This window comes from Gadus chalcogrammus, chromosome 10 (assembly GCF_026213295.1).
Source record: "Gadus chalcogrammus isolate NIFS_2021 chromosome 10, NIFS_Gcha_1.0, whole genome shotgun sequence".
Lineage (NCBI taxonomy): Eukaryota > Metazoa > Chordata > Actinopteri > Gadiformes > Gadidae > Gadus > Gadus chalcogrammus.
This window is the reverse complement of record NC_079421.1, coordinates 17,086,878-17,109,662: the sequence shown is the minus strand read 5'-3', so window position 1 is coordinate 17,109,662 and position 22,785 is coordinate 17,086,878. Positions and strand designations below refer to the sequence as shown.

Genomic DNA, 22,785 nt, shown 5'->3' with positions numbered 1-22,785 from the left:
TAGAGATCTGACCCATGAAGTGGAGTTCAGAGAACATTAGTCTCAGCATAATGGCTATATGGAACAGTATAATGTCATTGCAGTCCATTTTGGTGCCCAGGCTTCTGTCTTTCCATCTAAAGTGCAAGGGTGGTGGACTCTGTGGTTTTATATGCTTTTATCTTTCAGATCATTCATTTTTTTATATGTTTGATGAGCTCCCCAAATAATGAATAGTATTCCCCATTTGGTCAATTCACAGACCTTAATCCAAAGTGTTTATTAGATGTTGGATACATTTCATTAGGTAGAAAAGGGGTCAGGCATCTTGCTTAAGGACACCAACAAGCTGCGATCATTAGGGATTCAAACCCAGGGACTTCTGGCTGGGAGTCAAACACCCCAACAACCTTTCGCCCACCCTTCCAACGAGACGATATTGCCCCCAAAGAATGCAAAAAGGTTTGATGCAAAGACGCCATGCAACCGGCTTGAGTGATTCTCCCATGCTAGTTTAGCTAGATTCACCCGACCCGGGAAACCGGCCGTTGGAGATGGCTGTCTCTCAGATGCCGATCTGTTGGCCCCAGCCCCAATCACTGCCTAATCCACAAATTGCTGGTGAAGCAGAGATACTTGTTCTCCATTAGAGAGCACCGATAGCTCCCACACCCTTTGGGATCGTCTCGCCTGCGTGCCTCCGAGATCCCTGTAGCACGTTGTGTTACTGTTGTCATGGTTACTATCAGCTGTCTTATTTCATCTTAATTGAGCTGCATCCGTCCATCCATCCCTCCATCCGTCCGTTCATCCATGCCCCTGAGTCTGGGTGATATCAATTTGATATTGGTATATCAACCTGTGTAGTAAGAATGTCTCTTTATACACTGATGAAACCATTTCAATTCTATCTGTCCTGTAAGGCTATTTAGTTGAAACTTTTGAAAACAACTTCTACAATCAAATGTAGTAGCTTTTAGCTGTTGATGCCTGCTGTTCTTCTTAACCAACCTAGCCAGACTCAAGCAATGCGCTCAACAACGTGCTTAACCTTCTACCGGTATGTCAGTATAGGCAAGAATAGTTTACACAACAACGCAATACAACACCACCACAACCGCTACCACAGTAGCACACATGATATATATAGTAGCGGTGTGCGGTTCCAACTGGTATTTGATGGTGTGCTAGGGGGCTTGCCAGTATACGTTGCACTTGGGGTGGGGTGGGTGGGGGGGGGGCAATAAGCAGTTCCTGTGTAATTGTAATCCTTCTGATCAGATCCTCTGTCAGCAGCTCATAGTAAACCTAGCCCTTGAGCTGAGCTGAGCTGGGCTCTCTCACGCTCGCACAGCATCAGCTCATAAGGACACACTTACGGCACGCAGACACACATGCACAAGCAATCACGCGCCTCGGCATTGATTCTGGTCTTTCATCGGGCAAATCTTTGTTCATTTGGTGAGAATTTTGTTTCTTCTGTCGAATATCTCGAAGCAATCTCAAAACAATATCTTGTATCTTGTAATGAGACCCAACTGCACCCCTTGCCCTTTGTGGTGTCTGGCCCAGACACAACACTTTGATGCAAAACACTTAATATGCTCCCTATGCAATCCAAACGTCAGCCTGTCCAATTGTTCTGCTAGAGAGTTCTATATCCATAGCTATAAATATATAATATATAAATATATACAATCAAAGCCCCCGGTCCTGATCAATGCGCATCAGTAGAGCCAACCATATTGACCCAATGACAATAACCAAATGTCAAACCGATGTGTACCTTTGCCCTTTTTAAAATCATGACTAAGTGCAGTTCTCATAAAAGCCACGTGGCCTGGCTGAAAGTCGACGGTTGGCAGCGCGTGGCATCTGAAATCCTTAAAGTGCTTCGCTTGTGAAAGCAGGATGAAGCCTGTTCAATTCCCCGCTGCTCCCCATTTTTATCAAGGAGAGGGCCTTAAGGTTAAGAAATAAAACCTCTCTTTCTTACAGCCAGCCATCTTTTCTCTCTCTCTCTCTCTCTCTCTCTCTCTCTCTCTCTCTCTCTCTCTCTCTCTCTCTCTCTCTCTCTCTCTCTCTCTCTCTCTCTCTCTCTCTGGGACTCTGTGTAGAAGTGGCTATTGGATCAGCCTCCTATGCTTTTCTAAGACATTCATATAAGATATACAGCTACATGTCTGGATGGCCTGGTTGCATTATTAACGCCTTGGAATTTAACTTAATCCTCACCCCAGTCCCCTTGCTCTCTAAATCTGTCTCTGGTTTGACTCTCTTTCAATCTCTTCTCTCTCTCTCTCTCTCTCTCTCTCTCTCTCTCTCTCTCTCTCACACTGTTTCTCTCTCCGTCACAGCACAAAATACAACAACAAAATATTTGGCAATATTAATAGTATCAGTTTTAAGGGAGGCCAGAATATCTACATAATTAAGTTATTCTCAAGTTGAATGATATTAACTGTGTCTCCTCCACCTTCATGATCATCTTCTTAATGTAGGACTAACTACACCGATGGCCTCTAATTGCACACACACACACACACACACACACACACACACACACACACACACACACACACACACACACACACACACACACACACACAGCTTTGTGACAGAACGGGGCTGTAGAATACTGAGGCGATAGAGGACGTATAGGTGTGCATGGTCTGTTTCCTCCTGTCCTTCCTCTCCGATATAGTTGATGAATGTCTATAAGCATAGTGTGTTCGCCTCCCATGGATGGCTCCTCATGTGTTTATCGGCTAGTTCCATTTCCTAGGCGGACAGCTGTGATTTGTTTTGCCCTACCAACTTATTGACCTTGGAATCAACCCCATGCATCAAGTTTGCCGACGTGGGACAGGTCTATGGATCGGAATAGCGTGAAATGATCAACACAACGCAAAATATCCCGACATTATTCATTGTTTAAATCAGGTTAATGAAATTAAGCTAAGTTAATATAATCAAGTGAATATATTCATCAGGATAGCACAGGGGGAAAGGTGGTCCGTCACACAGCGGAAACCATGACGTGGACAAATAGAGGCATACACAAACACTTTGACTCCATTCTGTCTCAACAACAGCAATTATAAACATGCAAAACCTCTCGACATTTTCGTGTTTGCATTAATTGATGCATGCATGGACTGGATATCAATGAGAGTGTGCATCCATACATAAAAATGAATAGACCAAAAGCACTATTTTTGCACGGTACTCCTCTCACAAAGCTCATACACAAATGAAACATTAGCAGGGGCTTAAGCTCAACTAGTGAGATCAAATCAGGCAAGTGGAGTACAGCTGTTATACACCAAAACGCCCACCAGCACAGCCTCTTCTGAACATAAATGTCAGAACAACAACAGATCTCCTTTGAGATACGAATGCAGCGATTACAGCTTGTCCTGGTGGTTTGCCAAACCCAGAGCACACATGTTTGATACCCCCATGGCAGCTGCATTGACCGTCCCCAAGACACTCCCTAACCAAGTACTCTAGTAAACTAAAGAGAAACAAAGACAGCTCTAAATATTTTAATTAGTAGTGGGGAACTCAATCCAAAAAGGTCATTCAGATGTACTTCTAACTTGGATTTAATTCTTATTTTTCGGTCCCTAGGATAACGTTCAAAGAGGGTGTCCAATTATGGTGTGTGCGTGTGTGTGTGTATGTGTGTGTGTGTGTGTGTGTGTGTGTGTGTGTGTGTGTGTGTGTGTGTGTGTGTGTGTGTGTGTGTGTGTGTGTGTGTGTGTGTGTGTGTGTGTGTGTGAAGCACTTGCAGCTTGCAACAGTAGTCCAGATAAGTGAAGCCAATACATCACTCCTCAGCTATTTGGAGTAATGATTGAAGGCATCAGTGGATGGGCTGTTCTTGAATGCTGCTCTAGGATGGGCCTGTTACTCTTGACTTTCAAAGCCACTTTGCTGTGGTGGTAGCTTCAGTTGCTATTACATCAATCGCCATAGTGGAGACTTTTTTGTTAAAGGTCTGAGGAAAAGCTAAAACTCAAAAAGGAAATTTAACCCACCTCCCTGGGTTGATTAAAACTGAGTTCATCCCACTGAAGTTGATGCTCAAAAGGTCCCTGGAATAATTCATTGTTACTCAAAGCACACAGTTTCATATACTGTCCTCCCGGTTAGCAATTTGCAGCAGGCTTGGTTAACGTATTGAAAATGTCCAAGTGGATCAAATGTCCTCATAAGCCATGGAAATGTCATGGAAAATTGCGAAGTTTCGCTGCAAAACATTCTACATATTCGGTAGGTGTCAAAGGTGCACAATTATCCATGAAAGTAGATAAGCCAGTCTGCAACGCCTTTTGAGGAGACACTTGTATGAAATGTCAGTAAACATTCTGTAGAAATATCCGTCACTAATACTACACTAGATGTCGCTGAATTTGGTTCCCAGTTGTCATGGATTTGAAAGAAAATGAGTTTGCCTTGCATGCTACTCGTTCAATGGAGATCAGGGTGACAGTGACCGTTAAATGAGTCTCTCCATAAGCACAGAAAGGTGACGGACAATGGCCTGGACAATGATACGCTAATAGAGTAGGAACCCTGAGGAGGAACAGACAGCAACACACAGCAGCTTGTATTCAGCTGGGACTAATTTATTAACCACATGCTCCCCTGTCATGTTTTCATATTGGTATGACAGCAAACCCCTGGTACCTGGCTCTCAGACTAGCATTTAATTTCCAATGTGCATTATTTTCACCTGAAAGCTCGTGTCGCGTTTGCACGTGCAACCTTTTCGGTGGACGACCCTGGAATTGCATTGCATAACTACTAGGGCTGGGTATCGTGGCCAATTACCTAAACCGATTCGATTTCGATTCATAAGGTTCTGAATCGATTAATCATGTTTCGATTCTATTAGATTAGATTCAATCTGCTCTTAAATAATGAAAATGTGCTTTATTTTTTCTCTTCATCTTGAACAACAGGTTTTAAGTGCAAACTTGTAAATAGGACAGTTTAAACTAAACTTGAGCTGTAAACAAAACTGTCTCAAGTCTCAAAAGTGCAATTTTGAAATTAGAAAGCAAGTGAAAGTGTACTTGAACTACAACATTCCATCACTGCAAATTGCAAGAAGGCATTGTTTATTAAAGTGCAAAAATAATAATAATAGTAAAAATAAATATATATATCGATCTCATGCCCTATGAATCGATAGGCCTATTGCAAAATGTAAATGAAATCGATCCAAAATCGATTAAATATTTTTTTTTTACCCAGCCCTAATGACTATTTTACCTTTGTAGTCCCAACATCAGAAGCTGTACAGCATCATCTGCAGTGAAAGCTAAATGAATCCACTCCGGCGACGCAGTGCGTGTTGTACTCTTCAACGTCATTCAGGCATATGACGTGAAACCTGTAATGACTCTGCAAACAAACGTGGACGTTCTCTAGATGGCTATGCACCCTCTCAGACGCTCCCCGTCTGTCTGAAGGGGGTCTGTGCTCATATCGGTCTGGATTTTTGTTACAACGCACATGTTGCGTGGAACAGCCTTTTGCAGTGACTGGGGCTGAAGGTAAACCGGGCAGTGGGAACAGATGTGGTTTTATACAACATGTGAATAGTGTCATTGATCCTTCCCTTGGCCCCGCGGTCACCCTGGCCCCGCTGGCTTTTCCAAAATGTGAAGGTACTGGATGACATGGATCGTGTGCTGAATTGGAGACACGTGTCTGTGTTTCACACGGCTTGTATCGTTTTCCGCCGGGCAGAGTATTGTATTGACAAAATACTCGAACACCCGTGATAGCTCTCTTTATAGACCTCCAACTAGAAAACCGTCCATGAATTATTGTTATTACTCATTATTATTGCCTTTATTATTGTGCTCACCCCATTTTAGTGTGATTTTGCATAAGCAATGCATGTCTGTCCGTGTTTATGTGTTCATACGTGCCTTCAAACCGAGCTAAGCCGGCCAAATGTAAGATACACTCCTAATCTTCTCAGTGCGTGTGTGAGCTCATCTGGCCACTGCTGCTGTTGTCCGTTTCATGTGTGCATAATTGTCTAACAGCTGGCTGTGACCAGTGGACCGTATGAGTAAGACTGGCAAACGACAGCTGCTTGCAACTGGAAGACGACTGCATTTTGTCTTAATCGCTGCCAAGCTCTCGGTAAGCAGGAAAGATCTCAATAAATACCAAAACACTGTAAATAAATGATCAATCTAAGAAATACCACACATTCCCCCCCAAACACACAACAAAGATGTGTAGGTGTATGAAAAATGTCAGGTGTATGACCTTGATAAATGTTTGTAGCATTTAAAATGCATTGGTGCATATCCAATAAAAACATTACCAAAGGTAACTCTAATAGAAAACTCTATATTGAGATAAAAGTGTTTACAAAGTTAGACCTGTCACCCAGATTCAGAGGGACTCCATGCATCCTCAATGCCTTTGGATGTTGAATTTGCACATTTGTAGTCTAGTCTAGCTCGTCTGAAGGCCAAAAAATACAAGAACCAACACTCTTTTCCTGCTCCTTTTTCCCAAATCATCCCACTGTGTTTCACATCTCTGAGCACAACAAACTCCTGTGCGGCGGACTCGCACTGCTCCCAATCACAACAACAACAGGCCATGAATGTGCATGCATGAACTTTCTCCCAGTGTCCAATGCTGATCCTATATCCTTGATGAGTCAGATAACGGTGGCATTAGCGGGCCCTAAATCCCCCCTCCACCCTGCTGTATGAAATGCCTTAGTTTGAGTCCATTATGTAATCCTGAATCCAGGCCAAAGACAGTCTCTACCCTTAGGTCAATTGCAATTTGATGGTGCATTTGGATTTCATCCTTTCGTATGGCAGTGGGTTAAGCCTAAATATAGACACGAAGCTGTGACGCTGTTCGTTTATTATGAGGGATTGACAGGGAATCTGTGCCTGTTCTTATTGTATGGTTCAGAGATTATTGTTAATATTCGGGATTTGTTCTGCCTATAGCTCATTCCCTGATTGCTCAAAAATGTTCAGCTGTGTCATCCACATTGGTATTCTGTTATGCAGGGACCAATTCCCCCATAAGGGGCGCTATGATTCGTGGTCATGGTAAAATGTTCAGCAATTTTTACTTTCTGATATATGCTCGTCTGGAGAGATTTCTCTGCACAGTGAAAGTTTCAAGAAAAATAATTTTGATCAAACGACACACAAACGGGAGCAAATAAAGACCCTGTGCTGTAACACAAGGACCCACCCCAGTTGCATCTAGGAGTAATGACACGCCTCCATGAATCACTTGAGAAGGGCGGTCGTTGGGTCGACGGTGCGTGGGCTGTGGATACCTTTCATGACTGCTAGCAGTCCTGGTTTGGATGGTTTTAATCAACCATCCTTTTAATCAATCATCTACTCCTTTCTTTGCTTCTTCCAGAATGCGTGGAGGCACCTGGGTGTGTATAATAATGACAGTGTGTGTGGATTGGAATGAATGCCAATTTGGAGTGTGCTCAGGGAAGCCAAATCCAATCACCCCTCCAAGCCACTCTGCCAAGAAGACTCAAAACCTTGGATCGAGATGAAAGGATTTTTTAGATAATTAAAATAGCAATCTGTGCTCTGGTGAAATATTGAAAGATGCATAAAATGTTGTTGCTTAATTCTCATGAAATCCTTTTAATTTATTAAACCTACACAATTAACGATTGATAAGAAATCTTAATAGGCCTTTTAAATTAAATGATGATCCCAAACGTAAAGTGACTAAAGTAGCTTACATATTAGGATATTGTTTCGGCAATATCCCAAACCAGTGATCACATCGATGGTCTGTTTTGGTTTCACCAACAATTCAATGTTGTATCTTTCATCACTGTGCTCCTTCTTTAGTCAGCCAATCAGGTCAAACACCTTGAGAATGGATGTGCTAAGAACGAAAAAACTGTTGATGATGATGGTGATATTTATTTTCCACCCCATTCACACAGCCTGACAAAAAAAGGATCCATGCAATATTAATGAAGTTTATATTGTGGTAAATGTCGCTGTGTTAAGTCCTCTGCCAAACCCAAGACAGCATCCTACCTTTCTTCCTTTTGAAGCAAAATAAAGTAAATGCCTTGTTCATCCAGATTTGAGCATGTCTGCTGTCAGCCTTGAGATGTTAAATGTGTAGTGTGTAGGATTTACTGGCATTTAGCGGTGAGATTGATATAGGTGAAGCTACGAAAACTCAACGCTTCTTAAATTCATGTGAGTATACACTTTAATACACATAACATTTTTCTTTCGAATATTGTTTTCCTTTCTGCTCAGTTATACACACTACATCTTAAATCTTACGACTTTAAATATCAAAGCTTGATTGTGTCTCCAGGCTTATCATGGAGTGAGGGCGATGTTTTCTGAGATATCTGCACCGTACGATGATGGCCAACTGACAGCGTCACTGTCCTTGATCCAGCCCTCTGAGGCCAGACAGCATTTTGTGTCCGTGTGTTGTATGTATTTACACACACTGTCATCCTTAATGGGGACACCTGAGGACTCTCTCATTTGTTGGAGTGTGTTGAAAAGTTTGACTCTCAAAGCAAGTATTTCTTGGTGGTGGTGTAACACACATTCAAGAGTTGAAATTTTCCCATTTACATGTAAATTGTTTAACAGACTATGCAAACCTCGTTCATTTGCGATGGTCTGTTGAAGTTCAAACATTGTTGGGGTTCAGTGGCTGTTTATCATTTTTTTAACTAGAGACCGATCCACCATGACACGCAAGATACTTGTACAGTTTACAAAGTGTTTCAGCAATACTCCAAACCTGCAATCCACACTGATGCTGTGTTGTGGTTTCATCATCAATAAGATGAGCTAGCTTTTCAACACTTCTTTACTCAGACAATCGCCTAAAAAACCTAGAGAATGGATGGTCTAAAAACGGTGACAAAGAACAGGTAAAGATGATAGTGATGTTTCTTATCAACACCGTTCACACATGCCTCATGTCCCTGACAAAAAACAAAAACAAAACAATATTTTAGATGTTTAAATTCTGGTAAGTAGTGCTGAGCAATCGTCCTCTGCCAAACACAAGACAGCAGCCTACAGTAGGGAACAGTATTTAAAGCTCTCCTGTGTGAGGCACACGAAGAAGGGGGGGGGTGGTGGTGGTTTTTGTGGAGGAGGTTGTCGTGACTTGCTGATAATTGAATGCCAAGAGTATTCATGTTATTTCGTTTTATCTCCGGTTGTACGATGAAGCCACGCAGCACGACTGTTAGGTGATGGATTACCTCACACGTGCATTCATTTTTTCCTTCCAAATCCATTCAGTTTGATCTGATATGGTTTTCCACACATAAATACATATGCAACCTGGAATACATCGTAAGCCTCTGCCTGAGACGGTCTCTACTAAGTTTCAGGCTGATGCTATTACGGTTGAGACCACTCTTAGAGTGGGGTCGGCTTAGCTCAGGAGGTAGAGCAGTTAACCGAAAGGTTGCTAGTTCGATCCCCAGCTCCTCCTAGCTGAGTTGATGTGTCCCTGAGCAAGACACTTAACCCTAACTGCTCCTGACGAGCTGGCTGTCGCCTTGCATGGTTGACTCTGCTGTCGGTGTGTCAATGTGTGTATTAACCGATGTAAGTCGCTTTGGATAAAAGTGCCCCTAATTGTAATTGTAGAGTGGTACGGCTGGCTTCACTGGTCAAATCATTGGTTAAACACGCCGTATGGGCCTTACACACCTGTTTAATGTCAGGGAATGCCATCCTTAGCATTATTACACCTTGACCCTGGAATGTTTTGGAACCCTGTCCGTCAACTAGCTCACTCTAAAAGAAAGCCAATTAACCCATGCCAGCTGAAAGAGCTCCATGAATTGGTGAAAAAGGTCAACCTGCCCTATGTCCCTTGTCTACTGCGGCTTTTCGCTCCATTGATTCCAAATATCTGAACTACAAAGCAATAAATCGTGCCCATCCACGAGTCATCCATCAAGGGAAATCCCCTCTGTAAATCATTATATTCTGGTTCACTTTTGGACGCCAATGCGATGGCTCCTGCATATACCTAGTATTTTCACTGGAACATTGTGGTAGCAGCTAAGTTGACCGATTTGGGGTTTCCAAACAGTATCCCTCCTCCATGACCCCTAATCTATGGTATCGACTGCTTTAAAGTACCATGAATCGATTAGTCTTAAAGCTTTTATAGATCTGTCATCTGCAGTCCACTCCCAGAGAGAGACTCAAACCTCTTTTACCTCAGTGATGGCTGGTTTATGCTGAGCAGGGACGCTGGCCAGTTGAAGATACAATATATATTTATAGAGGAACACAATCACTTAATCTGATGAAATGCAGAATCAATGATGACTCACTTTGGTCAGAAATTCAATCATGAAGTGCACCATGCGAGCAGAAATCGGACAGATTATGTTTTCTATTTGTATTTGTTGAAAGCAGGTCATTGTTAATGGTCCAACGTGTCCCCTTATTTGATTGTGTTCTGACATTCACGTGACAGACGGTGACCTTGGCAACCTTCATTGGACTTTTAATAACTTATTCTCGGCTAGAGTAAACACATACTGCCTGGTTTTATTGAGTCACAGTGCTTTACGGAGCGGTAGTCCAACATAACATTATAACGTGTTCTTGATCCTTTTATATTTCCTAAACTTGGATACAACACTGGTAGTAACTTGCCTCGTGTCTCTGTGTGTTTATTCTGTTGCTTAGAAGAATTTCCGTCTTTACACATTTCAGGGACGTAAGTCCCTGAAATGCAGTGGGAGAGGAATTTTAATTTGAAGGAGGAGACAAGAGGAATTTTTAATGTTTAATGTTGACTCTCGTCTCTTCTCCGCCCACTCCTACAAAACAAAAGCGCTTTGGGAGTCATTCAACACAACTATTGTTTGGCCCACTTCACTATGTTTACTTATGCAAAGGACTTTTAGTGGAAATAAAATCATGATGAGGTTTAAAATAAAATGAGTTTTTTTTTTTATCGTAGATCTATGAGTAAACAGCTTTGTGATTCATAGTTGTTCTTGTGTATATAGGTGTGTGTGTGTGTGTGTGTGTGTGTGTGTGTGTGTGTGTGTGTGTGTGTGTGTGTGTGTGTGTGTGTGTGTGTGTGTGTGTGTGTGTGTGTGTGTGTGTGTGTGTGTGTGTGTTAGTTGGTATGTATTAGTGCATCTTTTTATATTGCTACATTAACCCTTCAGCTAAATTTGTAGGGGGTTGCATAATCATCCTTTTTTTCTCTCTCCATTAATAGTTCTTTATCCTCTGGCCTATTTGAATCCGGCTGCTGTATTAGGCAATTCATGAAACAATCACTCACGACAAACTTTTTCAAGCATATTTTAAGTGAGATTGACACAAACTAAAGATTCTCATCTTTTGATCATCATTACCCGAATTTTTTCATGTTGTGTCGTAACTCCAAAACCTTGCTTGTTTGTGGGGCGAAAGAACACTCAATTGAATTTGACCATTGATCTATTCTAGACGTCGCTGGAGAGAACCAGGCGGTTCCTAATGAGACTTCAGCCGGTTAGCAGATCCATATTCAATACCAGTACTCCAGTGGTCACCGGTCAGGTTTTAATGCTGGTCATATATTTTAAAATACAAAAAATCCCTTCACACATATTTCAGTCGAACCAGTGATACATGCCTCGGCAACATGTCACCCCTTGGATGGACACCAATTTCATCCAAAAGTATGACACATTTCATCATTATTACAATTAGTTTTAAATCCATTGTGTTTATCCTATGTTGTCCTCCTACTCATAAATACAGACTCAAACCCCTGCTTCCTGCAGCCACAAGATTACATTAGAATAAATCTTTATTACCTTGTCAGAATTTCACTGCAGCTGAAGGGATCTGCTCTCAGACCCAAACTGCTATTTGCTCAGCAGCACCATTGGAAGCGGAACGTGGTTGCTAATGCATTTTGAAGTAGCTGCAGGATATTTGGCCCTGGGCTCTATGCATAAAACCACCGCGGCCCCTTATTTCACCTCCCGGCCACATATAAGGGCCCACATTATTTCTTGCCGTTTTCCTTGTGTCTAATGCACCTCACTGACACCTTGTGACCCATCGCTCTATTACATAGAAACGCACATGCACGAGCTCAGGCCCACACACACAGGTTTGCAAACGCACACAGACACAGACACACACAAACACACACAGACTACTCCAGTGGAATGCTTCAGACCACGGCGGCTGTCGGAGAGGGAGGTGAATGGTACCAGAGTAGGGTGACTACTGGATATTGGATCAATACCTTGGCCATGTGGTCACAGCCCGACGTCTGTGAATCATAGTAACACTTTCATCATCGTCTTTGTTCTTTCCACCTTTATAACACATTTGGTGCTGTGTGTGTATCTGTGGGGGTAACGGATAACAGTAGATCCCCCTGTTGTAGTTCTCCTGAATCGGGATTCTTAGGGTCGAAGCAGGGCATCAGTGTGTGTGTGTGTGTGTGTGTGTGTGTGTGTGTGTGTGTGTTTTTGTGTGTGTGTGTGTGTGTGTGTGTGTGTGTGTGTGTGTGTGTGTGTGTGTGTGTGTGTGTGTGTGTGTGTGTGTGTGTGTGTGTGTGTGTGTGTGTGTGTGTGTGTGTGTGTGTGTGTGTGTGTGTAGTTGATCAATGGTTGTTAACGGTAACATTATAGCTTGTCTTAGCTTAGCTTGTGTTGTTTGAGACAAGTTCAGTTTAGCTTTTTTAGCCGACCTGTAACATCTTTCAGAAAGAATGTGGACAAATAAAATTAAATTTTCATAGAATATTAAAATATTCCAGTATAAAATGAGACATGACAGAGAGCGTATCTATTTATGTTGCTCTTCATGTGTGTATGAGTTGAGAACACATGATTCTCAGTTTGGTACTTTCTCAAAGCGGAAAATTCCCTTTTGAGCACCTTGTGACACATAATGTCTCAACCATGGGGCTAAGTGTGTCCAAACCAATGCAGTATCGTTTGACACCTGAAGGCTACGGTTTAGAAAAGGTGAGAGAGAGAGAATGGGTGAGGTTGAGGAGAGAGAGGGAGAGGAAGAGGGAGGGAGGGAGGGAGGGAGGGAGGGAGAGAGCGAGCGAGACGGACGGACGATGAAAGCCAGTCCGCCAAAGACTATGCGAACTAGTGACTAACACCGAGAGGAGAGGCGGAAAGAAAATCCCCCAAAAAAATCTGTGAGCTAATTTCCAAACTTCAAAGAAAGCCTCATCCCTGCCTCCTGCGTCCAAGGTGCCTTCAAGGTGACTCCAAACTCTTCCTTTTGTAGCCAGAGCCATACTCCACCAGCAGCCTCGCATTAAAGCAATGGTCTAAATCCAGCCAACATCCAGGACAATGGTACCCTTTATTTTAGAACGGCAGACCCGAGGCGACAGACCTGTTTTCTGTGCTTAATTCGTCTCCTTATTTAGCCAGCCGTGCTTTTATCTCGTTTCCTTCCCAGCGACTCGTGATGAATGAGTTGGCGCGTCGCTCCTGCCGGATACAACGCCTGGCTTCAGTAAATTGTGCAGATTGCAGCCAGCGGTGCCCGTGTAAATCACACCCCCTCGGCGACCCCAATCTGCTGTTATCGCCCCGCTGTAGTTATCTATAAAGACACAAAGAATCCCCTTTTTTACTGCGGGACTGACACTGGGCTGGTTGATTGTCTGTCACGCGGGGGGCCTTGAACCCCTCACCCCAGTGGAAGACAGGAGGTCAGTGTGGTGTTTGTGACGGTGTTGAACGCACTAAGGCCGCTGGCCCCGTGTATGACAAGCGTCACGAACACGCGGTCGCATCCTTCGTTGTCCTTGTTGTTCAGAGCACATCCGCGTCCTCCGCTGTGCGCACTTATCCGGGGGGCCTTGTCGACAGGCAAGCTAACGACACATACAAACAGACACACGTAGTTCCCAGCATGCACCACTCAACCCAGGGGCGACCTATAGCTGTGCCCCGTCCCGCCCTCTGACCTGTGATTGGTTGACAGCGGGGAGGGGGGGGGGGGGGGGGGGGGGGGGGGGCGGTGTTGGAGCCTGTAGATCACGGCCTGTGACAAGGCCCAGGGACAGTTCGTTGGCAGTACAGGACCCCAAAGCCGGTCCTGTCCCAGCGACTGGTCGGGCCATCGATCACGCCCCCGTCCCCCCTCTAGTGCTAGCTCTTCATCAGAGCCAAGGAGGAGGAGGAGGAGAGGAAGAGAAGGGAGACAGGTAGTAAAAGATGGGCTGGCCTCCTCCTCCATTTGTCCTCTCGGCCCCGGGGCCCTTGCTCAACTTTATTGCCTCTGATGAGCCGGTGGTTAGCAGGCTCATTAATAACGACAGCTTGCTGGAATCAGAATTTTTTACTCCAGAGTTCCTTCTCTATCTGTCGCTATCTGTCTCTGTCCATCTTTCTGTCTGTCTATGTGTGTGAGTGGGGGGGGGCTGTCTGCCGTATCCATCCAGCCGGGTTTCTGTCTGTCTCTCTAGGTCTGTCTATCTGGCTCTGTCTGGCTCTTTATATATCTGCGATATCTATCCACCAGTCTATTCTCTCTCTCTCTCTCTCTCTCTCTCTCTCTCTCTCTCTCTCTCTCTCTCTCTCTCTCTCTCTCTCTCTCTCTCTTCCCCCCCCCCCCCCCACTCCGGGGGTCTGCGTTGGTTCTGGCAACCAGAGACTCTTTCCCGATCCCCCTGGTGCTGGGGCTTCCGGGGGGTACTTCGTATTTAATCACCACTCAACCACCTAGCCACCTTGGACGTTAAGTGTTTTTGTAATTTTTGCGTATGCTACCTAATGTACGTGATATCATTATTTTCGTTAGAATAACCGCCTGTTAAATGTTTATATCTTCCCAGCCTTGATTGCCGTCAAAGTTACAGCGCGAGTTAGTTCGTAATTGCCGCTGCAGTACCCTTTGGCGTTCACGGTTAATCCTTTTGCTATTTCCGCATGGGAGGCTGCTTAAGTTTGCACATTATGCAGAAAGGCTTCTAATTCAGCCTTCTGTTGTATTTAAGCCGGGTGGTCGGCTGTATCCGCCCACTTGTATGCAATAGTAATTGGACCCATGGGTGTATGAATATTCAGGTCCATTTGTGTCTTCAGCTCTGTGGACTCGTGTCTGCGTGATGGAGGAGAGGGAGTGTTACTGTTGGTGTTCCAGGGCCTTTTGTGCACCGTGAATGTGTTTTTTAGTTGTGTGTAGGTCGTTTTTTTGCGGCGTGTTTGAAACCTGTACGCTCTCCGTGGGAGCTCGCTGCTTGAGCTGGTTCACGTGAAGGTGAATGTGTTCATTTTCTGGCAACATGCTTGGCAGGGATAACTGGAAGGCAGTGTGGGAGGTGAAACTCAAACGTTTTTTGTTTTTTTTCAAAAACACATGAGTCCTTCGCCTGCTGAAAGAAGTGCAGCTCCATTGATAATTCACCCCTTGTGAATGCTAGCGTTTTTCCACTTGAAGAAAACCTTCCATTGTTTCCGGCACAACTGATATCTCGCTCCCGTCTTGTGAATATCGTGGTTCTCGAGGCAGGCTGTTAAAGGTTGTGTCTACTCGTGCTGTTTTCATCAGGGAGCAATGTGGCAGCGAGGTCGACGGCAAAGCACTGATGAGGAGGAGATGCCATGTAGCGTCGGTGTAAAGGGTAGATAACCCATAATCGATAATCCTTCTGCACATAGGAAACGGGGGTCGATGATTAAACCCAAGCAGGACAAAGACACACAACAGCGGGAACGCTTATTATGGGAGTGGTATACCTCAACTGGATCTCCATACCATTCCTTCAAATACACACATTCTTACGAAGCATCATTAATGCATGTGTGCATGTAAGCACATATCTCGTTTCTCTTACCTACCTCAGGGAAGGGGGTTGGTTCAGGTAATGTGTGTGTGTGTGGGGGGTGGTGAGGGTTGGGGGGGCTTTGCATGTCTTTGCATCAGCTTGCCTACTGATTTAATGCATGGTGAGGCAGAGGGGGGGGGGGTGGAGGGGGGCGGGGGGCTGGGTCTTGGAAAGGTGCCTCAAGCTTGTTCTCATGGCCGGGGTGGGGGTGGGGGGGGGGGGGGGATGGGGGTATGGAACCGATGCATGCTTGCCTTTCTACTCTTAACCTCTGGACCCCCCCCCCCCCCCCCCCCCCCCACTGCGACGTCTCCACCCCTTTCACCCTCTCCTACCTATGCGTACTTATCGTTGATATGTTTATTAATTTTATCACGTTTCCTTTGCTGGTGATAAAATATGATTGAATGCTCCCAACGTTGTTAACGTGGTTTAAGTTTTAGAGCTAAGATTGATGTTCTCTGTCTTGCCCTCACTCTTTTCTCTCAGTGCCTCCAGTCTCTCTCTCTCTTTCCTCATTTCTTTATTTCTTTCTTTAGTTTGTTTGTTTGCACCTTTGTTCCTTTATTCGTTCTCTCGTTCTCTCTTTCTCTCTTTCGTTCACTGCTCGTTTTCTCTTTCTCTGTCCCTCTCTCTATCTCTCATCCGATTATATCTATCGTATATTTAATGTAATCTAGTGTCGGTTTGCTAATGTTTGAAGTCCTATTTTCATTTGCCTGTATTTCTACCTACCTCTCACAATTATCCCCACTATGTTGCCGTTGTTGTTGTTGTTGTTGTTGTGTTTTGATGCCATTCCTCTGTGTGGTGAGCTGTCTAACCCCCCCTTCGTTGGTTCTGTTGTGGCGCTGCCCAGTCCAGGATGACGCTGTCCCAGGTACACAGGAGTACATTATGTTACGCCAGGACTCCATCCACTCCTCGGCGGACATAAGGAGTAAGGGCTCTCCGTTTCGTGCTAAGTGTCACGAAATCTTCTGCTGCCCGCTGAAGCAAGCCATCCACAAAGAGAGCTCAGAGCCCGAAGGTTTGTGCTTTACACCCCACACCCCCCTTTCCCTCCTCCTCGCTGACTTTGCTTTGGGTTGTTTATTTGTTTTGTTCCATTCTTTTTTGGGGTTGTTGTTATTGTTGTCATAACTCGCTGCTCCCCCTCCTTGCTTGTTTCTCTCCCTCTCAGTCTCAATACCTCTCTACCTCTCTCTCTCTCTCTCTCTCTCTCTCTCTCTCTCTCTCTCTCTCTCTCTCTCTCTCTCTCTCTCTCTCTCTTTGTCTCTCATCCTCTCTCTCTTTGTCTCTCATCCTCTCTCTCTCTCTCTCTCTCTCTCTCTCTCTCTCTCTTTGTCTCTCATCCTCTCTCTCTCTCTCTCTCTCTCTCTCTCTCTCTCTCTCTCTCTCTCTCTCTCTCTCTCTCTTTGTCTCTCATCCCCTGTCTCTCTCTCTCTCTCTCTCTCTCTCTCTCTCTCTCTCTCTCTCTCTCTCTCTCTCTCTCTCTCTCTGTCTTTTTCTCTCATCCTCTCTCTCTCTTTCTCTCTCTCTCTTCTCTCTCTCTCTCTCTCTCTCTCTCTCTCTCTCTCTCTCTCTCTCTTGTCATAACTCGCTGCTCCCCCTCCTTGCTTGTTTCTCTCCCTCTCAGTCTCAATACCTCTCTCTCTCTCTCTCTCTCTCTCTCTCTCTCTCTCTCTCTCTCTCTGTCTCTGTCTCTCTCTCTCTCTCTCTGTCTTTTTCTCTCATCCTCTCTCTCTCTCTCTCTCTCTTTCTCTCTCTCTCTCTTCTCTCTCTCTCTCTCTCTCTCTCTCTCTCTCTCTCTCTCTCTCTCTCTCTCTCTCTCTCTCTCTCTCTCTCTCTCTCCACACACCTCCCTCTCCCTTTCCCTCTCCCTTTCCCTCTCCCTTTCCCCCACTCTCACTCTCACTCTTTCTCTTTCTCACTCTTCCTGTGCGTGGGTCTGTGTGTGGCTTCCTTCTCTGGGCCAGCCTCTCCCCCTCCCAGACCCCTGGCTTGGCTGCTGCCAGCCTGAGGCACACACTCCAGACACGACAAACAAACAAACAAACACATGGACAAAGGAAGTGCAAGTGGGAGAGCAATGGCAGAGGGAGGTGGCCGCCGGCCTCGCTGTGCTCCCTGGCTGAGCAGCTAGGCTCGTTGCCTTCCTTCCACTGTCTTCGATCCATCCCAGTTAGCCAGGCTCCAATTAGAAACTCCACCCTGCGAGTCTCTCAATCTGCTAGTGATAATTAGTCCAGCTACCAGAAACGACCTCAGCCTTCTTTCCTTCTTTCTTTCTTTCTTTCTTTCTTTCTTTCTTTCTTTCTTTCTTTCTTTCTTTCTTTCCTTCTTTCCTTCTTTCCTTCTTTCTTTCTTTCTTTCTTTCTTTCTTTCTTTCTTTCTTTCTTTCTTTCTTTCTTTCTTTCTTTCTTTCTTTCCTTCTTTCCTTCTTTCCTTCTTTCCTTCTTTCCTTCTTTCTTTCTTTCTTTCTTTCTTTCTTTCTTTCTTTCTTCCCCCCATCTCCATTCCTTCCATTCGTTCCTAACTACCCCTAGTCCATTATCGAGGCTCATTGACCTTCTCCTTATCTGTCTCCAGCTACACTCCCTCCTCTGGTCATTGCGGCAGCATGTAAATAAATGTCATTGGTTTCTGTATGGAAAGGGCATACAGTGCTGTACAGCAGAGTCCCTCTTAGCAATACTGCAATGTTGTCTTCTAAACTTTCTGTGTGCCAAACTCTGCGACCCCCATATTTGTCAGTGACACAAAAAGAACAACTTCCTTTGTTTTCAGACGTCAGAAATTCAGTAGGCCGCATCATCCCTCGTATGTCTTTCCTTTGTCATATCATGTTTTCTATGACTGTCAAGAGAGATGAAGAGAGAGAAACGAACAGCAGGACAAGTGAGGGACTGTCAAAAGAGTAAATAAAGGGATGGTAAGACAAACAGACAGACACAATGAATCAGACAGATGGACAGATGAAAGGGGTTCTACGAGGAGTTGTGTGAATGTCTTATTCTGTTTGTCTGGGGTGCCGGGTGGACGTGACTGAATTCACAAAGGAAGGCAGGATGACTCAGGAGGACAGCATTACTGTCGCTGCATGATGTGTCTGGTGTGAACGTGTGTGACTGTGTGTGTGTGTGTGTGTGTGTGTGTGTGTGTGTGTGTGTGTGTGTGTGTGTGTGTGTGTGTGTGTGTGTCAAACTGTGCAGAGAGTTTGCCAAAATAAAAATTCCGAACCAATTCCAGGGCTTTGATGAATCTATTTGGAAAGATTTCAATAAGGATGGGATGCATATAGACTATAGGATGAGGACAGTATAGGATGCTGTAGAAAATGACAAGGCAATGCATTTCTGACGATTTTAGGATGTCGGTGTTCTGTTACCAGTAAACAGTGATGTCATCTTTTAATGTCGCGGCCCTGCAGGCATGGCTGGACGATAATGACACAGTGATTACACCGTGCGGCAATTACATCTGCAGAACGTACACACAGATCACTACGTTTCTGTTTGACGTCATTGTTCAGTGTCGAGGTCCTGCAGGCAAAGAATCAGCGATAACAGCACAGTGATTACACTGTGATACAGTTACATCTGCGGGGCATATCGGTGAATCACTGCACAGATCTGGCAAAAACAAGACTAGGACGACACGACGATTCAACTTAAACCACCACGCCGATTCAACCGCAGCACTGATCGCCAGACGACTACCATTCTGTGATCTCACTAGTCCTAAACACTGTTCCCATCGCTGCTTGTGATGGACGACACCGTGATCAAACTATAATGTTGTGCTTTCATCCGGAACGTGAAGGCCCGGCCCGTCCCTCCGCCCTGTAAGCCCGGCGCTGAACCTCCGAGGGGATTACACGGACCGGCCGGCCGACACCTGAAGGTGTCTGGGAGCAGGCGGCAGAAATCCCCTCGGCCTGCTCCCGGGGAACACGCACGACAGCACACGGCACCATCAGCCCATGCATTGGACGTCCCTCACCCCTCTCCCCCCCGGAGTCGGTTTTACAGCTCAGCTGCGCTTCTTCCCGATGAGCTACAGGGATCAAAGCAAAGGCGGCTTTTTTCCTCTTCTCTTGCTCCCCGAAGGAGGGAGGGGCTTAGGTTTTTGCTTGTTATGCACCTATTCACTGACGCTACCGCTGTCAGTGTTCCCCCACCGCATCGCTAATGTTTGCCTCTCCGGTAGCCCCGCCCCTTTTTCATCTGTCTGCTGCAGCTGCTCCGAGATGAGAGGCTTCATAAGTCGGACACTTCTGCAAAGAGATGGGCCTAACTTAAACTCATGATTCACTCAGGCAGGCATGCGGACGACCAAAAGGGTCAAAACGACACCTGATTTTAGAGGTGCATTCTTCAAATAAACGTCAAATATGCAGATTTCGAGCATCTCTTGATACTTGCATCCAGTAATTGTGAGCCTCTTTCACCCAATCAATGATATCCAAAGTCAGACCACACTAGTCCATTAATGATCTTTATCTCGTTCGCGCTGTGCATTCACTTCACTACACTTTGTGGAGGCTATATTGGTTGTTTAAACCATGTACAATTCAGTTCTACATTGTAGACCTAACATTATTTCTATTTGGATCACAAGAAATAAACTGCATGCACGAACACATGCACACAGACTGGCACACTGTGGACACCTAAACAGAGTTCATAATATATATCCTCACACCTTGTGTGAACGTATGGCTGTGATTTAACACACCAATCAAACACTGGCACTCTTCCTCTGTGATTCTCTGTCTTTCTGACCCTTCCTATCTTCTTCCTTCCTCTCTTCCTGTGTGTGTGTGTGTGTGTGTGTGTGTGTGTGTGTGTGTGTGTGTGTGTGTGTGTGTGTGTGTGTGTGTCTGTGTCTGTGTCTGTGTGTGTGTGTGTGTGTGTGTGTGTGTGTGTGTGTGTGTGTGTGTGTGTGTGTGTGTCTGTGTGTGTATGCTTGCATTGCACAATTCTAACGTTGTGTAGAATTTATATTTTTCCCTGACTCCAGGCGAGCTAAACATTACCTTTACATACTTTGTGCTGCATTACAAAACATCCATAAATGAATGAATGGGACTGGACAGAATTGTCAACATTGAATCAAACCCCCAAGGCATTTAGGCATGTATAATAACTGGAGTATCATACAACAAAGATATTATTGTCCTGCTCCCATGGAAATGCTTTTATTTACTCTCTTTATGAAGCAGTAATGAGATACAGACAACATCAACGCATTTGGAAAGAGAAGAGAGAGGGGGTAACAGAAATAGAGTATCCTGTGTGCGTGTTTTTGTGTGTCTGTGTGTTTGTTTAAGTGTGATGTAATCGCAACTCTCACACATACTCAAGGTGCACACCTGTCATCTCAACCACTGATTGTGTGCTTGTTTGCTTTGTATTTATCTGCTCTCCATGTAAGCATGGCATCACACACATACATCCCACACCCTACTCCTCTCTCTATCTGTCTGTCATACACACATAGACACCCTTTCATTACAAGAATACATTACATTTGTTCCACTGATGCTTAGAGACTTACACTTATAAGTGCATTCAACCATGACGACACAAGACCAGAATTTAGAAAAATCATGCCAGTGCAAAATAAATCATCAAAGAAGGAAAGTCCTTCAAGTGCAGTCTTAAAAGATGTGTCCGACGGATGATGTGAAGGGTTTCTGCTGTCTTGATACCAGTTGGGAGCTCGTTCCTCCATGGTAGAGCCAGGACCACAACCAATCAGGATGTTGTTCATTCGGTCCTCCTAATAGTGATGGAGTAGCAAGCCTCTTGATCGACGCATGGCGAAGTGGACAGGTCGGGTAGAGGGTCTGGACCCTGTCCTGGATCTAGGATGGGGCTGAACCATTCACCGTGACTCGACTGGTATCTGAGCAGCCACCGGAAGCCGGCGCAGTGTGCAGCGGAGGGGCGCCGTGTGGGAGAACGCGGGTAGGTGGAAGACCAGACGGGCTTATTATATTATTACAGCCTTACCGCCTCCCTCGTAAGTCTCTCTGGATCAAAGCCTCCACTAAATGAGTAAAAGTACCCTGTAGTCAAGGCACGTATTTGTGTCAAACCCTTCTGATACGCTGAAAGGCCCACGTTAAGTTGAGTCGGCGGTCATCCTCCTAACAAAGTTTTAAAACGGGCGAGGAGGTGTTGGGAAAAGAGAAAACTTTTGGGGACATATAACGGGAAAGGAATTGGATAGCAAATAGGAGGGGCGGGAAAGTATGGTGGATAGGAGGTGAACTGTCTGCCAAATAGGTGCTGAGGTTCCAACCTCAATGTTCTTAGGCTCCCTGCAGGCGTTATTGAGGTGGATGGCTAACCCCTTACCTTCTCATGCATGGCATGTATCCGAAAAGCCATTCCAAACAAATCAAATTATTGGTCCCAGCCCTTCAGTTGTGTCACACGTAGCAGACCTTTGATACACACGCTGACACAGAATGAATTACCTGGGGTCCCAGGAGCCTCCCCTGTACAAGGATGGACAGGATGTGTGTGTATGTGTCGGTTTGTGTGTGTTTGTGAAATCCTTGGCAAGCCATTGGGTAGTTGACAACATCATACCTTCTATCCCAAGTTGTGGTAATTAACACACTGTTTTTAGACACACACACACACACACACACACACACACACACACACACACACACACACACACACACACACACACACACACACACACACACACACACACACACACACACACACACACACACACACACACACACACACACACACACACACACTGTTCCCCCTCATGGCTTTATGGGCTAATGGTTTATCCAAGACAAGGAAACTCGTATATAATTATTTAATTTTTATATGAATGCTGCTGCTGTTGTTGTTAGCCTCATTATTGTTAGCGCCATTAGCCTATTGATTTGCTTCC

General features: G+C 44.9%; 1 protein-coding gene across 5 annotated transcripts in view; it reads left to right on the top strand.

Moving 5' to 3' along the window:
• fgf13a (fibroblast growth factor 13a) overlaps positions 1-22,785 on the top strand; it is an 87,501-nt gene that overhangs the window by 24,064 nt on the left and 40,652 nt on the right. For 4 of the 5 annotated variants that reach the window (XM_056600799.1, XM_056600800.1, XM_056600797.1 and 1 more), the window contains one exon: positions 16,715-16,885. In XM_056600799.1, the coding sequence (XP_056456774.1) occupies positions 16,715-16,885 (171 nt within the window). The remainder of the gene's footprint in view (positions 1-16,714; positions 16,886-22,785) is intronic. The other variant, XM_056600801.1, reaches the window with a different exon arrangement.